Source organism: Rutilus rutilus (assembly GCF_951802725.1).
Source record: "Rutilus rutilus genome assembly, chromosome: 22".
Lineage (NCBI taxonomy): Eukaryota > Metazoa > Chordata > Actinopteri > Cypriniformes > Leuciscidae > Rutilus > Rutilus rutilus.
Window position 1 is genome coordinate 22,236,170 of NC_140227.1, and position 17,808 is coordinate 22,253,977.

The 17,808-nt window shown below is 38.6% G+C and overlaps 1 protein-coding gene across 1 annotated transcript in view; it reads right to left on the bottom strand.

Annotated features, from left to right (window-relative positions):
- Positions 1-17,808, bottom strand: part of eif4g3a (eukaryotic translation initiation factor 4 gamma, 3a) — a 53,735-nt gene that overhangs the window by 17,310 nt on the left and 18,617 nt on the right. The window contains exons 6-14 of the mRNA XM_084394982.1: positions 8,326-8,502; positions 7,728-7,839; positions 7,385-7,491; positions 4,885-5,067; positions 3,796-3,895; positions 2,979-3,689; positions 2,810-2,895; positions 1,509-1,743; positions 600-724 (exon numbers count right to left, since the gene is read on the bottom strand). Coding sequence (XP_084251108.1) covers positions 600-724; positions 1,509-1,743; positions 2,810-2,895; positions 2,979-3,689; positions 3,796-3,895; positions 4,885-5,067; positions 7,385-7,491; positions 7,728-7,839; positions 8,326-8,502 — 1,836 coding nt within the window. The remainder of the gene's footprint in view (positions 1-599; positions 725-1,508; positions 1,744-2,809; positions 2,896-2,978; positions 3,690-3,795; positions 3,896-4,884; positions 5,068-7,384; positions 7,492-7,727; positions 7,840-8,325; positions 8,503-17,808) is intronic.

Sequence of the window (17,808 nt, forward strand, 5' to 3'; positions counted from 1 at the left end):
CATAGTATATGAATAGTTTTCTTTAGCTGAACAACTTGCCATAACATTCAAGCATTACATTGTTTCACATACACTACCTTACAAAAGTTTAGGGTCAGCAAGATTTTGTTATATTTTTGAAAGTGGTCTCTTATGCTCACCAATGCTACATTAATTTGATAGTAAAAACAGTAAAATTGTGAAATAAAAGTAATTACGATTTAGAAATAACTGTTTTCTAGGTTTAATATATTTTAAAATGTAATTCATTCCTATGACGGTAAAGTAGAATTTTCAGTGTTCAGTGTTGAAATGTAGAAAGTTCATCCAAATCCATGCATTTATTTGAATGCTGGGTTAAAAACTGCTATCAAAATAACAAGTTGCTCAACCCATGTTTAAAAGTAGTCTTAACCAAGGGTTAAAGATGTGTTCAAAGCCTTGAATGTGCTGATCAGCTCCCAACGTTATATAATACTGTTGTTTTATTTATCAAATGCATATTAAGCGATTTGTTTTGTCTACAAACAAATCAAAGAAACAGTAAGACATTAGAATTCCAAAAATGGCCTCCAACACTTTTGACAATGTACGCAAGACAACAATAACCAAAAACACACCTTGTCTAGCACCACATCACTGATTTGAGGCAGTCCCTCTGGCTTCTGCACGCAGGCCAGCATGAACTGAAAGCCCAACAGGAAGTCCCGGTCATACTGTCTCTTTCCATTAGATTGCGCAAGACCTGATGAGGAAAAAGCACAGCAAAAATATAGGTCAACTATGTTAACAAGGTTAATTTATTGCAGAATTTATACAGAATAGTAAATTGGAAGCATCAACAAAAAAATCTATAAAATTGTAAGGTGCTTCCTGGTGACAAACAACAAAAAAAACTTTAAAAATGACTCTCTGAAATCAAAACTTGACTAGCAATAGCAAGGCTGTGCTGTAAACCAAAAACTACTGGCTATTTAATAAACAGTCCTTCGATGTCAATCATGTGACCTCCAATGACTGAAAGGTAGATAACTGTTAAAGTCCCCCTGTAGTCAATCATTTTATCCCTTAAAACTTATCTTTGACCCAAATTTTTCCTTGAAAAAATGTCTTCATGCCTTAAAATTGATTGATTGTAACTCTACACCCTTGCCTCATTTAATATACGCGGTTCTATGAATATGCAAATTAGCCCCGCCTCCACTCACTCGCACCAGCTCAGAGATCCACTCGTTGACGATCACACGTTGACGTGATTGGTTACAAGGTAGTTTGTGACGTCAGAAACCCCAGCGATTTCAAACCGCATTTTTGAGACTGTCTTTGGTTCACTACAGTTTTAAGGAGAAAATACTCAGCAATGTTGTTGACCAATGCATTTGTACATGGTTTGTCTTAAAGAATATTAAAAACACCACATAGACACATAAACAACATTAAAAGCTTGATTTTCACCACAGGGGGACTTTAGGTATTTACTCTAAAAATGAGACCAAATATAATAAGACAGGTCCTGTGCAAAGTCTTACCTTCCTGCATGAGTGGAGTGGGGGAACACATGGACCCCCTGCTGTCCCCGAGCGTAACGCCACTGTCAGTGCTCTCTGTCTCAACCCCGTTCCTGAAAGGCTCTGTTTCAGTCTCACCGTTCTCTTCTGAGAGCTTCTCCTGGTGCTCAGGCACTGTAAAGGGGCTGCTGTAGGTCCCTAAGGTTAGCGGTGAGACCATCTCATCTTCAGCAGAGCTCTCCTTTGAGGTCTCCTCCTGATGTGGAGCGAAGAAAAGCAGCATTACACAAGGGCCTGGAGGTGTTATGTGAGATGAATGACTGCATAATGGTTTGGGTTTTGATAATAATGTTATTAGTCTGTCTTACGCTGTGTGCTGGGGTTTTGTCAATTTTCCAATATCCCTTTTCTAAGGACAGGTTATTACAACTAACAACAAAACGTATACTGAAAAAAAAAACTAAAAAAACAAATAGAAAACCTTGAAAGAATTCTAAAAACAATACTAGCAATGATGAAAAACCACAAAAAACGAAAGTAGTTAAATTTTGTTTTCGGTGGTTTTCACTCTATCATTGTTAGTTTTATTTTAGTTTTTAGTGTCAGAGTTTTCTAGTTTCTGTTTATTTTGTTTTTATTTCAGATTTAGTTTGAGTATTTTAGGGCTGCCAAAGTTAAAGCACTTGTCTTACTGGTATCGTTTAAAAATATAACATTTCTCAATACAATCTGGTGGCATTTTCATGTTTAATGCGAGGTTAATTAGAGGTTTAATTAGTTTAGGATTTTTGGGTTATTTTCATTACTAATTCAAATAAAATGAAATCCGAAACTAATTTAAAAAGTAACATTTTTGGAGTCATGAAATTCCAAAACAAAACAAAACAAAACAATACAATCCACAAATTAATTTTAGTTTAGTTTTCCCCCGATACTGTATATTATTGTTATTTCAGTAATGAAATTTCATTTTGTTTTTGTTAGGACAATAAAGGCCATTCACACCAAGAATGATGACTATAAATGTAATTATACTAGCAAGAGTGCGCTGCAGTTATGTCATCTGACACTTTAAATGATCGAGCTCTTAAAGCAAAATTCTGATTAGCTGTCAATGTTGGTCAAAACTGGAAAAATCGTTCTTAAACGGATTCCAACAATACAGTTTCTCAGTGCAGTTATCGTTGTGGTGTGGACACTGCTATTTTATTTTTTATACTTAGAACGATTTTTAGAATTGTATCTTTATTGCTATAGTTATCGTCCTTGGTGTAAACAGGCCTCAACACTGATGTCAAACCTCCATGCACACTCTCTCTCACCTCATTCTCCTTCGGCAGTGTTTCCACCATCAGAATTTCTTCATTTGGTTTCTTCCAGGACTTTGGTACAGCAGAAACAGCTTGGGCTATCACAAAAAAAAAAAAGACACAAAATTGGCAATTTATCATTGAACTTTTTATTTTGCCTGAGCCAAGTCAGCACACATACCTGATGGTGTGAACTTTTTAGAATTATTCTGAGTTTGTGATTCTGAAGCGTCCTGAGCCTTCGGTTGGACATCGTCAGAGGTCTTGTTTTGCTCTGGTGCCTCGAGGACAACTGACTGCACTAGTGGTGCCAAACCAGGTGGTGGTGCAAGGACAGAAGTTGTGCTAGAGGTGCTTGAAGAGGCCTGTACGGTTGGAGTCAAGGGCACATGTGCAGCTAGAGAAGGGAGGTGTTTTGCCTGGAGCTCCTCCAAGGCCACTGGAACTTCCTGACCAGACTTCTCCGTGGATGACGTAACCTGGGTAGGCAACTGAACCTCACCGGACAATGATATCTTTAGGCCTTCCTGGACCTCAGGCTCTTCATAGCTTGATAAGGGAGTTTGAGACTCCTCAAGGCCATTTACCACTTTGAGGGACGGTGAGGGCGAAGCAGACAATCTGGGAGAAGTTACAGGAAGAGGTTCCTCGCCGCAGATGACCTGAAGCGTCTGAGCCTTAGTGGTTGTAGTAGAAATAAATTCTGGTTCGCCTGCAGCAGTGGGTTTAATGCAGCCACTTGAAGGATGGGAGGAAACATCGGAAGCCACCTCTGGAGAAGAGGCTAATAATGGAAGACTTGGGGCTTCTCTTTTCTCTAAAGAGGACTCTGAAGGCTTAGGCCCAGGAGATACAGACTTTATGGGACCAGACTCCATTTTTGGCCTGTCATCTGTAAGGTCCAGAGCAAAAAGAGGGTCAAAACATGAATAAAATAGCATAAAATTCCTTTAAGGGACAAATCATATCACAAAAGGAGGTTGTATGTAGAGTTATACCTAAGCTGGGTTTGCCATCCATGTATGCAGGACTCTCTGAGAGTCTCTGAGGTGGGTTTACATATGTCGCTTGTTCTGGGGTCTGACAGTTGCTTGGCTGCTTTGGGGTGAAAAAGAGAGAAAGAACAAAACAGACACATCAGTCAACCTGCAGAGCTAGACCTTGTACTTTCGGCATAACTTCTAGTCCAACGTCTAACTTATTCTGGCCCAGAATCACACGCTTAGACATATAAAGTGCCCAAAAGCGCTTTATTTACATGTAAGGGCTGAGTAGATGAAATAGTGATCATTTATTTGCATAGTATAACCATGACAATAACATGTTTTTTTGATAGCATCTTAGTAATATGAGGCTTCTCTTGGGCATGTACCATGGTAATACCATGTTTTTGAAAATGGCAATCACATGTCTTTTTAGACAGGTACCATGGATTACCATGTTTTTTTAGGTGTAAACCATGGTAGTACCATTGCCATGGTATATGCCAAATCTATAAGCATCTGATGTGAACCGCCACAGTACTTTTTTGTGAGGTTCATTCGAATGTTGCAGCCATTGATATTCACACTACCAAAACATTTAGCTGCTTGTCGATGAATTTAAAAAAAATTAATTTACATGCTTTATCGATTATTTATTTATTTATTTTAAACATGAACATAATGGTGCAGCCAACAGCCTAACACTCAGTGTGTTCATAGGGATTAGATTGGGGGCAGACTGTGTGAGCTGGAACTAATCCATGGGTGTGGGTGGTTGTACATGTCTGGAAAATAGCATTAGACAGGTGAGCTTAAAACAGCTGAGCCAAGGACCCAATAGACATGAGCAGTGAGAGCTTAAAGTGGTGCTAATTATTAAAGACATGTTAAAAACTCACATGACACAGGAACTTGTGTTAAAATGCATCAAGAACCGCACTCCACTGAAAATTACTTCAAGTGTAAATAAATGAGAAAGAACAAATTCTGGCACCAGATAACTCATTTTCCTATGAAATTACATGTAATTTTAGCCTAGACTACACCTGCCCTGTTTGAAGTGATGCCTGTTTCTGGAGGCAGCGACCAATTTGTATTTCTTGCCTGTGGCGCGGTGGGCGTGAAGGACAGGTGTCCCGTGGGAGGGGTTGGTGTTGAAGAGGGCCGTCCTGCAGGTGGGGTTAAGGTGGAGACTGGGTGCCCAGCGGGAGGAGTAGGATTCCGGCTTCCAAACATGATTTCCTCCGTGATGTCCTTTCCACCCTGATTGGGGTCTCGAATCCGGATCTGGGAGGACAATGGTGCAAAACAACAGATAATAAATAATAAATAAAGACATTTATAATGAAAATCAAAAATGTTTTCAACTGTGATACTAAGAAGAAATGGTTCATCAAAATATTAGAATGATGGAAGGATCATGTGACACTGAAGAATGGAGTAATGACTGCTAGAAATTCAGTTTGCCATCACAGGAATAAATTACTTTTTAAAGAATATTAAAATAGAAAATAGATATTTTAAATTGTAAAATCTACATTAGACATTAGACATAGACTTAGAATAACAAAAATATTAAAAAGTTACACCAACTCCAAACTTTTAAAAGGTTGTGTAAATATAATATAATATAATATAATATAATATAATATAATATAATATAATATAATATAATATAATATAATATAATATAATATATCACTTAAAAGTACATTAATATGTTTAATGGCACTTTTGTTTTTTTGTGGTTTGGCCTTTAGAACTGAAATATATCACTGCCATCTTTATCCTGAGAGTTCAATTTATGTTTTAGAAATTTGTGAATTCAAAATCAATCTTTGAAAAATGCTTAGATATGACCTGACATATTTAATTAGTTTAGTTATTGATTCATAAAGCACATTTAAAAACATCAGATGTTGAATCCAAAGTGCTGTACAAGAACTATAAAACAGAATTAAAACCAATTAAAAAGATCAGACAAAAAAACAAAAAAGGACAAGTGAAAAATGTCCACCCTCAATTAAAACAAAGACTACAGATAGGTCTTCAAAGAGGATTTAAACATAAAAATGGAAGGGGAAGATCTATGTGTGGACAGGAAGACTATTCCAAAGCGTAGGAGCAGCCACAGAGAAAGCCACTTTTAGCCTTAAAACGTGAACGAGGAACTCAGAGTAGTAATCGACTGGATGATCGAAGGGATCTTGAAGCAGTGTATGGGGTGAGAAGAACACAAATATACTGAGGAGCAAGTCCAATTGGCCTATTGGTAAGCCCCGCCCCCCCCTTAGTTACGGTTGTTCTCTCGGACAAACAAACAGAGTTACTGACTGTCTTACAATGATGGCTGTCAGTGTAAAAAACCTTGTCCCAAGATTTTTTTTAAAATAAATTTGGGACACAGAAGGACCACCTCTCGTAGAGAAGCATTCAAGTGGGACTTAAATATGCCATGGAGGGATATATAAAAGATTTTAAAATAAATATGGCAGGTAACAAGATTAATTTGGAAGCGAGGGTTAACAGATCACAATGCAAGCGGGATTTAAGCCTCACGTTATGGTCGCCACGATCGCAGATGGCTGTTTTTGAGCCATCGGGTGTTTTTGACCAACTGTACAAGACGTGAGAACAGTTAGCTATTTAGGTTTGAATGTTAGCATGGACTCACTAACTTTAATTGTAACTTCATGAGAGTATGACCAGAAAATGAACATTTTCATCTTCATTGGAGTTGAATCCTTAGGGAACCAGGTTGCTGCGCTCACATCATTTATATTATAAGTAATTCGGGCTTCAGTTGTATTGCGTAGATAATTGGTCTGTTTGCTCAAATTTTATCACACATTTGAAACGCACTGGTGAACGCACGCATACGGTGATTCAATACATGAATACACATGCCCATCCTCTCAGGATACCTGGAATCAGTGTTACAAGTAGCCCAGGCACATCGTTTTCCCATTTTTGTAGCATAAACACCCTAAAACCGATGAGAGCTTCAGATCTTCCAAGTTTCTCTATGGCGCTGAAACCTAATGATGTCCGAGTTCCGATCCCCGTGGAACTGATACTCAACTGCCATTGGCTCATCTGAGTTCGAGGGGAGGGGCTTATAGATCTAATCTTTCAAAAAGGCATCAAACTCACAGATGTGGCAGGATTTTCCAGATCCCATCATTAAAATCCCAACACTAATGTTTGCAGGAGGATGGGTGAAATTTCTAACTGGCTTAATTCTCACTTTGGCTTGGGATAAAACACCTTGGCTATGCCAACCTCCCAGCATGCAACAAAACCATATGTCAGTAGTTGCATGGCACACAAATCGACTTCCTTCCCGGACCAATTCAATACTTACTATTCATCTTGAATTCTGGAAATTAAATAGACTTGCATGACATAATTACACAAAAAGCCAATATCGGGGTAAAACTAAGACTTGACGAATATCCCTTTTAACAGCATTTTCGCATTTAATCTGGGTCTGCCAGCTAGGGCCATTGGGATTAAATCCAAGCCTTATCAGTCTAAAACGAATTGAAAACTAAGTGGATCACTTGGCATTTCTAAAACAAGGTGGAATGTTTCAGGTACTCACTGGTTTCTTTTCACGCTTGGCTGGTGGAGGTGGTAGTTGTGCAGGCACTATGATGGGTGGAGAGGGAGGATACACTGGCTGGCCGGTGTAATATGGCGGCCCGGCAGCTGTTGTTGGAAAAGAGAAAGAAGGAAGGAAAAAAGTGAGTCATGTCGCTGTGTGTGTGCTGCTTTCACATGAGATCTAAACAGCCTCGGAGTCAATCGCTTTCTGGAAACGGGGTCATTTCTAATCATTGCTAATCAGACACACACTGAAACTACCTGGAGCTAATATGAACCAGCTGGGTGTGACGCAAGCACACTCACACTGCAGTGTGCTCTACAGAGAGGTCTGTACTTGCCATAAGGAGTGGGGTATTCCCCAGGGCCGGGTCCTGGGTAGAAGGTTCCAGACCCTGGTGGCTGGATGGTAATTTGCTGTGGGTGTCCCATGTAAGGTGCACTATGACGATACTGAGAGAAAAGGTGGAGAATTTAATTTATATATATATATATATATATATATATATATATATATATTAAACTACTAAATATATTCATTTATATATATATAAAGTCAAAATTATATATATATATATATATATATATATATATATATATATATATATATATATATATATTATATTATATATACATACATACATACATACATACATACATACATACATACACACACTTGAGCTTTAATTTTATATATATTTTTGCCATACAGAGACAGAAAATTATTTGTTTTGTTAAACATCCCATTTTATAAAATAAATTAAAGGATGAAACGGCTATAATGTCACATTGGGTAAAATTGGATTAAAAACATTTCATGCATTAAAAAAACTCAATGTCTTTTTGTCACAGTGGGAACCCTGAAAATATCTTTTTGTGTGTATGCAATCCATATTTGGCGATATCTATTTCTCAGTAACATGCCCACTGACTCTTTACCTGGGGAATGTAGTATTGGTGTGTCTGGGTAGGAAAGGGCATGGGCGTCATGGTCATCATGAAGGGCTGGTTGGGGGAATAAACCGTAGCCGTGGGGGTCTGTGAGCCCGGCCGAAGGGAGGGGCTGTTGGTAGGGAGGGTGGGCCGTGCTGTCTGCATCTGAGCCCTGTGGAGGAACTGTGGAGGAAGTCAAAGAAATAAGAGTTAAGCAGAAACATAGAAAGAAGAGATACAAGTCAGTGTTGACATAAGACAGTTCACCTCAGGACATCCTGCTGTGCCTGTCAGGCAATTTATTCAAATCATGAGGCATCTAATTGACAATCTGACATTCAGACACTGGAACAGCTGCAACCACAAATACTTGATGAATTATATCAATTCTGCTCCTCGAACAGACACAAAGAAACACACATATAAATACACTAAATACACACATACACACACAGCAGCCTGGAGATATGAGCATTATTCTCATTCTCTGCTGTAGTGGGGTGATGGTACAACTCTGGCACAACGGTTTATTCATCAGGAGAATACTGCATGCCTGCTGGAGGAGTCGTCCCCTCCCCCATCACTTCCTCCCCCGCTTTCCCTGGATTTCTCTCTCTCTCGCTCACTCACTCCGCACTGCAAATATTACCTCAGCAAACCCAGTCAGTGGGCGCCAGCAACCAGGCAGCACTGGAGCGAGAGGTCACCCCTCTCTCGCTCTCTCTCTCTCTCTCTCTCTCCCTGATTCTACACACACTATTTATGCACACACCATATGCAATTTCCCTCATGGGATTGATAGTCTAAATGTCTCTGTCTATATGTGTGGGGACATTTTTGGTCCTTAAAATTATTTTAAAGAAAAAAGGGCAGATTATAAATTTTTAATGAATAGATACATTTGCAAAAATGTCTCTATTTTGGGCTAACCAACAATTTATTAATAATAATAATTTACTATTTGTTGTCTATATTAATTAAATATTTTACAACATTAATAAAAAATAAATATATTATATTAATTATAAATGTATAAATATAAACAAATAAATACTATATTGATATAATTATTAAATATTTTAATTATTATTAATATTAATATTATTAGAGACAAATTCTCAGAGAGCATTTTTGGCATGCTGAGAGCATGTTTTGCTTTTGCTTATAGTCAGCACAACAGCCAAATGTAATCACTCTTATTTAAAGCCAAAGCCATCAATGCAGCGCTTATGTACAAATTCACCACCTTCAACAATAAACAAAGGCAACCACTGTCAAACTTCAGATTGTTGTCACAATATTTCTTTCTTATCGATTCGTCACACACAATATCAAAAATCCATGACACATTAAATACAATATACTGGAAGGTCGATTAAGGCCATGATCAGATGTTTATTCCAGGATGTGATATGTGATAAACTGTTTGATTTAGCCTCATTTTTCAAAATTTTAAGTAGTCCAAAAAAGTGCTCTTAATTCAAATATCACTCATGCGCCAAAACATTATGGCCGTTGATCATCTCCTAACGAGGCCACAAGGTGTGGGTAAATTAGATGGTACTGTAAGCAAACAATCAGTTCTCGTAACCAATGTGTTGGATGAAGGAGAACTGGGCAGGAATAAAGATCTGAGCGACTTTTACAAAAGCTAAATTGTTATGACAAGGCGACTGGGTCAGAGTATCTGAAACGGAAAGGCTTGTGTGTTGTGTGAGAATTTACCAACAGTGGTCCAAGGAGGGACAAACCACAAACCGGCGACTAGGGATGTCACTAGGGTGTGTACATTTTCACACTGGTAAATAAACTTGCGACACCAGTATTACTGATAACACAGGGGGAGGCGTGCTCACTTTTCACTTTCGCTTTCGGCGGAACTGACTGCATATTTTACAAGATATTTGGCATTGGAATCAGGATCTGTTGGGGACGAAATCCTCCGCCATCGCCCTGTCAGTCATCTCTCCTTACTCACTTCATGTGATAAGTGAAATCTGACTCCTGCTGCACTGTGCTGCGACTCTGCAGCTTGTGCTGTATGGAGCAAAGCAGATGCTTTCATAATTGTAGCATCCATTGTCCAACTGAACTGAATGGTTTTTATTACTATACAAAAGCAAAATGGTAAGCAAGTAATGTAATCGGTGTGCGGCCGAACACTGTGTAACACCGACTACAATAGCAAGCCTACCAGCGAAGGCTATCCCATCTGGTCTGAGCCAACAGCAAGTCTACTGTTGCAAAATGTAACAAGTCACACAAAATGTAAATGATGGTTATGAGAGGAATGTGTCACAACACAGTGCATCACACTCCGCTGCGTAGAACCATGTCAATGGTGTTCCCTGACGGAAGTGGCATCTTTCAGCACTGCCGCACTGCACGCATTGTTCAAGAATGGTTTGAGGAACATGATGAAGAGTTCAAGGTGTTGCCCTGGCCTCCAAATACCCAAGATCTCAATCCAATCGAGCATCTGTGGGATGTGCTGGACCGACGAGTTCGATCCACCGTGGCTCCACCTTGCAATCTACAGGACTTGAAGGATCTGCTGCTAACGTCTTGATGCCAGATACCACAGGACACCTTCAGAGGTCTTCTAGAGTTCATGCCTTGGCGGGTCGGCGCTGTTTTGGCAGCATGAAAAGGACCAACTGCATATTAGGCAGGTGTCATAATGTTACACTGTGTCTACACGCAACGCACCAAAAGAAAATAGAACCCATTATAACCCACTATTTCTGACATATTTCAAGTTATTTGTAACTTTGCAGCTGTCGCGTCCGGTGTAGACACGGTGTTAGACATCATCTATCCGAACTGTACGGCTCAGGTACAGCCAAAAACATCTAACAACATGGCTCAGAATAATCCAGGCCTATCATTAAACAAGCCTCGGGGAGATTTCCCAAAGCCAGAAGTATGTGTAGAAACAAGAACAATAAAACCAGCGGACGCCCCATGACGGTTGGCTGAAAAGTGATTTAACACCGCTGAACTGATCCGCTAGTGACTGTAAGCTGAGTGGAGATTATGTGTAACTGTCTGCGCTCACCATAGTGGTCCTGCAATAAACCTGCTGTTGAGTGTCGTTGTGCTCTTTGAGAGAGGACATCATTTATGTGGCTATCAACAAGCTCAGGAAGAACCGGACAAGTTAAGTTAAATACACACAGAATAAAAGACACTGAGCACTGACCCAAACTGGGTTTCACTATGTAACCTATAAAATAATGTGGTTAAAGGTCTTGACTGGCATGCTTTGGTGTAAATGGATAGACTATGTGTGAGATCATGTAATGGGGTGGCATGTTGGGGCAACTCACAACAAGTAACCCAAGTAAAGACACTGATGATGGCTGAACAAATGCTCAGAAAAGAATGTGAGATAGCTATATCACAATCATCCAAAAAGTTTAATGAGAGGGACAGAACTTTACAAAGCTTAAACATCACCACTACTAATCTTATTAGTTCTAAAAATCATTCGAAATGAAAAATGAATAACACATCACAACTATAACGATAATGGCACAAAGAAACTATGTTGAGTTGGAATCACTTTAAATATTAAAATTAACATAAATATTGGTTTATAGAATTTCAGCCACTTTTGGGTCAAATGTGGGAACAGAGACCTGGCAAAGGAAACAAGAAAGTAAAGAAACATGAAGACCACCACTGGAGAACAAACTTTGCTTGTGTGTGTGTAATGGGTGATTTCCTCTCACTGTGACTCATAAAGGCCAACAGGGGACCAAGCGCAGCCTGAGGAGCCTGAGGGGAAGACCACTGTGCTAAACTACTGTCACAATGCTGTACGAGTGTGTGTGTGTGTGTGCGTGTGTGGAAATGCCATGGAGGGATGGAAGCGGAGACTTGGTGTCTGTGTGTTTGTGAGGGACAGAGATAAGAATGAGTGCATGTATCTGAATGGCAGAAACAGAGAGAAAAAGGGCATGAATGACTGAAAGAAAAAGGGCATGAGAGATTGTGGATCTACGAAAAGGACAGAAACGAGTGTTAGAGAACATGAGAGACTAAGAGAGAGAGGGGGATAAATGGAAGATGGAACATGAATGGAACAAACAGCTGTTATTCTCAAACATTGTTATTTGCACTTCTGATTAGATGCTAATTGCATTTAATTGTCTCTGTACTTGTACAATAACAATAAAGATTAATCTAATCTAATCTAATCTAATCTAATAAAAAAAAAAGCACACATCCACTTTAAATTAACAAATGTCTTTTTAAAATGTTTCTTATGTATTCATATAATATTAAACATGCTCACCAAGGCCGCATTTATTTGAACAAAAATAAACAGTAACATTGTAAAATGTTATGACAATTTAAAATAATTGAAAATGTAATTATCTGATTGCAAAGCTGAATATATATATTCAGCTTTGCAATCGAATCAGGTCAGTATGGAATAATAAACTAAAATAAACTGATTCTCAACAATAATTTATACTGAGAACATGAAGAACATACAGATAAATTTTTATTTAAAACTTAAAAACAAGATTTAAAAGCCATCAACTATAATATATATATTCTTAATATTTGCCCTTATTGAAACACAACTATTTCAAATTCATGTATTGTGAATTTTGTGTATTATGGTAAGGTATTGTAGGACAGCTGTGACTAGTGGTTTTCCAAAAAGTAATGTGTCATTAAAATCAATGTGCCATGGTAATGATAAACCTAAAGCATTTTCTGTAAAGCTGCTTTGAAACAATATGTACTGCGAAAAGTGCTATACAAAAATAAACCTATATGGAATGGAATTGAAACATGAACTGAATAAACTAATGCATTGGTTTTAAATATCTAAATATTTTTAAATTAATTTTCATTCAAATGTTTTTATTCACAAGTGCCCTCTATTCCTCTGACCAATATTCAACACCAGCCAACTATTCCACCCTCTGTGTGTGTGTGTGTGTCACTCCCTCTCCACTCTCTCCTATTTCTGTTTGTTTTCTAATGGCCTGTAGGCATCAGTTTTAGCCAGTCTGCAGTGGAAGCGAGCTGGGACTTGCCGCAGCCACAGGGGAGAAATGAAACCTTAACTCAGCTCTTTTAACATCAGCACAGATGTCAAAGCTTCTTTCACTGTCGCACATTACACAGTCAAGCGCTGTTCTATAGGGCGAACAGACCTGTGTACATTGTTAAGCTTTTTGCTCTTTTTTTTGTCACTTTCAAAACCAAGCAGCTTTCCATTGGTTAATATGGCAAATCTGTCAAACATTTGAACCCGTTGCGAAATCTGCATGCGGAAATCATTCTTCCTCACGCGAAATTCCCGAACGTGTGGATTACTATTGGATTTCGCCCACAAAAATTCGCTAAACAACAGTGAATGTAAATACACCTCAGTTTAAAGCTACACTGTGTAGGATTTTCTCCCATCTAGCGGTGAAATTGTTTATGACTACCAACTGAATATTACTTTCTAGCCCCTCCCATTCCGAGGGCGTTTTAACTCCTACGGTGGCCGTATTATTTCAAATCTGCCGGCAGTCGCGAGTAATCTCCCCCTCGCATTCGTCACGGTGCCACTGAGTGTCAAAACGCGAAAGGCGAAGCTTGAATTTCCAGGTATGTCCCTCTTTGGCTAATGTATTTTCAAGATGGAGGCGCAACATGGCTGCCGCCATTCGAGCGACTCGCTCGTATGTATTCTAAATGGCAGATTCTACGCTTACGAGAATACTTGATTAGTTGGTAGAAGTAATTACACATTAATGAGCACATATCATTTTGAAAGAACAAAGTGTTTTTTGCTAAGAATCAACTTAAAAAAAATGACACAGTGTAGCTAAAAAAAATTATGCATTTTTTACTTCATTAGCAAAAAAATGACGCAATCGGCCCAGTCATCTTTCCATTTCTTTCATTTTATTTTTTCTGTGTTACACTATAATACAGAAGTATTGGGGTTATGTGCAACAAACTTCTGTATTCTGTAAAACAGGCCGCATAGCTTCCGGTTCAGGTTTTTTGTATGTGCTTCATTAAATATAGAGCTGTTTTACTCAAGATGCCTTCAAAGGAGCTACCAAAGATAAGCATAACTGATGTCCATCGCATAGCATGCAGATTGATGTCTAACAGTTTTTTTTTACTTTTAGACTAGACTATTTCACCCCAACAATAAAAAATAACTAGCTTGGATGACTTAAAAGTCCAAAGATATCGCCGTCAGTTCACTGCTGTTAACATTTTCTCCAACAAGCGGATGCGATGAGACCGGTTTTCCTGTTTGTTTATGTGACGTTCGATATAAAGCCTATTATGGACGCTCTTTCCATTATTAAAAAGATACCGTACTGCATTTTAACCTAACGTAATGGTGCCCAATTATAATCTCAATCGTCAAATAACAGTTTCTTTTGCTGTACCAAAGATAATATAACATAACATTTACATTTATAACACTACATTTCAAGCTAAGCCCGCTCCACATGGGTTAGCACATCTGCTACACACTTAAAATTCAAGGGAAAAAAAGTAATTTAGAGACAGCAGGAAAAGCATCTTTCTAAATGCTTTTGCCCAGTACTGTACTGCAAATCTTTAAGCTGCCGCTCCCTCATGTCAATCAGTCTTATTTTCTATCTGCTGTGCACACAAATCAATAATAAGCATGTTTAAGCGTAATGCATTGTTTCTTGTTATTATAATTCTGGTGCAAATAAATTATGCCTGACATATGAAATCAGTCAGAAAATGGGGGTCATATAATGCCATTTTTGTACAAGCTAATATGATTCTTTAGGGTCTAAATTAAAAGTCTGTAATATACTTTAATTAAAAATTCTCATTAGTATTGTAAGAAAACACTCATTTTACCTGGTCAAAAACAGCTCTGTTTTTGCGTGCACGCCGTTCAAGTGCACGTGTCTTTAAATGATAATGAGCTTTGCTCACCCCGCCCCTCTGTTCTGTACGTACACCGTTTGTAACACAATAACACAATAACCATAACGCGTTGTTCATTATAAACGTGGGATTATGAATTATATTGAGAACGTCGTACATAGAAAACATGCCGTAATGTACCCTGAGTGTAAACAGCCGCATTCATCGTGAAGCGTGCAGCAAGCGATTTGCAAAGATTAATATAAATATTAATATAAAGGTTAATAAAACGTTACACTCACTTCAGTTATTCTGGAGGTGCAGCAGGAACACGAATAGTTGGTACCAATCCTTTTTTCAGGAGCAGCTTCTTAGCAAAACCAGCTTTATATTGACCTCGTTTGTAAAGCAGTCTGGTGTGTGAAATGATTCGCGCAAACATGAAAGCATTGACGTTGATCGTGGGGAATATTCCCTTCGAAAACAAACTCAGCCACTGCGTCCTCAGCAGTTCGGATTTAGGAACATCAAAATGACTGCTGTGTTCCTTATTACACCCAAGAACAGAACACCACAATCGCTTAGACGCCATTCTGCTCATAGACAGTGCTCCAGCGTATCAACAATGACCGCGCCGGTCCGCGCGGACTATGATTGACAGCTCGCTCACGAGCGAGGGCGGGTCTGTGTTGAAACGCTGTTGTCAATCAACAATCGTGGGAGGGGTGTCGATTTTGTGACGTCACAAAATCGAACAGCTTGATTTGAGATGGGGGAAAACATATATAAGAAGATAAAAAAAAAAAACACTGGATAGATTTTTATCATTTTATGATGGTTGTGTACAGGCACTGCCAACACACATTTCAGTACAATCAACTTGTAAAAGTGCATGTACCATTATATGACCCCTTTAATCTATAATAAAGTTTGCATACATGTTTTTTGTTGAGTATCATTTTTAATACATCAGGCTTTTATTACTCATTTAGTATGATATAGGAGAGGCAAAAAACATATAATGTAATGCAATAAAATGATGATTGAGAGATGTACAATAAACATTCCTCAAAAGCCTGTTTAATCTATATTTGATCCATCACATTTTAACATGTTTCTTCAATAATAAAAAAAAAGGTTAAAGTCAAGTTAAAACAGTTTCTTTAGTCCAGTAAGTGTTCATCTTGAAATATCACTAACAATATAAAATGTATTCTTATGTTTACTGAACAACAACCTTAAGATTGATGTTTTTAGAATTTTACTAAAAGGCCTTTTACTTGCTATACTAGAGAAGGAATGTAGAAGTTTTTCAGCAAAGTTTTGATCATGTTGGTCATTTAGAGGCCGTATCAAATCCAGATACATTAGACCAGTGGTTCCCAATTCCAGTCCTCGTGACCCACTGCTCTGCACATTTTGTAGGTCTCTCTTATCTGACACATTTCAGTTCAGTTCATGGAGTCTCTCCTAATGAGCTGATGATCTGGTTCAGGTGTGTTAAATAAGGGATACATACAAAATGTGCAGAGCAGTGGGTCACGAGGACTGGAATTGGGAACCACTGCATTAGACTTTATAGGGTTAAGTCCTGTGAAGAGCACAGCCATTTGAAGAGGAGAGATGTGTGGCAGGTCGGGGCAGAAAGTCACTCAACTTTCCTTTAAGGTCAGATACGTATATGGACACACTTGCATGGATGGACTTGTGGCTACACGCAAAGTGCATAAACAAATCATTAGCAACAAATGACAAACAAGTTTTTCCGTGTAATGAAACACCAAAGCACAGAGGATAGACTATCATGTACAGACACTCGTGTACAGACACGTGTAACGCTGCTCATGAATTCAGCAATGCAACTTACATTCTAATGATCACAATGACCTCTGAATGCATTTGGTTAGGACTGACAAAAGCCCAAGTCGTCTAGACACTTACAACAACGATTCTGCTCAGGAACGTGACACATTGATTGAAGTATTTCATCTAATAAAAGGTGCACTAACAGCCATGACAAGATTTGGCAATGAATGTCAGTCTTCATCATCGCACATCTGCTCATCAGATAACATGAATGCAAATCATCATTATTTAGACAATCTTTTAGAAAAGACAAGAAATGGATGAGTCAGAGGAGACACTTCTAATGTCTGGTTCTCAAGGACGGGAAGCTTGTTACACAGTCGAGCTAATACATGAATATGCGAACATGAATACGTCTCTAGTCATAATGGTTCTTAATGGTTATTACATTTTCAACTTTCTTTAGTGTGTAATATTGCTGTTTGAGCAAAAAGGTCTGCAAATGTACAAAGCACATAGTCACTCCAAATGGAGATTCTTTATATCAGCACTGTTTCTGAACTCCCTGAAACACCTCAATAGTAGTCTAGAGTTTTCTTCCGGGAACGAACACATCACAATATTCCTCCCTTAAATAATTCCCACCCAAGGCATGTGCAAACAAAAGGTGGCAATGTCTGGTTGAGTTGCGTTAGTACTGTGTTTAAACTTGTGGTTATGGCAAGGGGCGTGACATTTCAGAAACGCGCTAGAAGCCAATCACAACACACTGGTCCAGCTAACCAATCAGAGCACAGCACA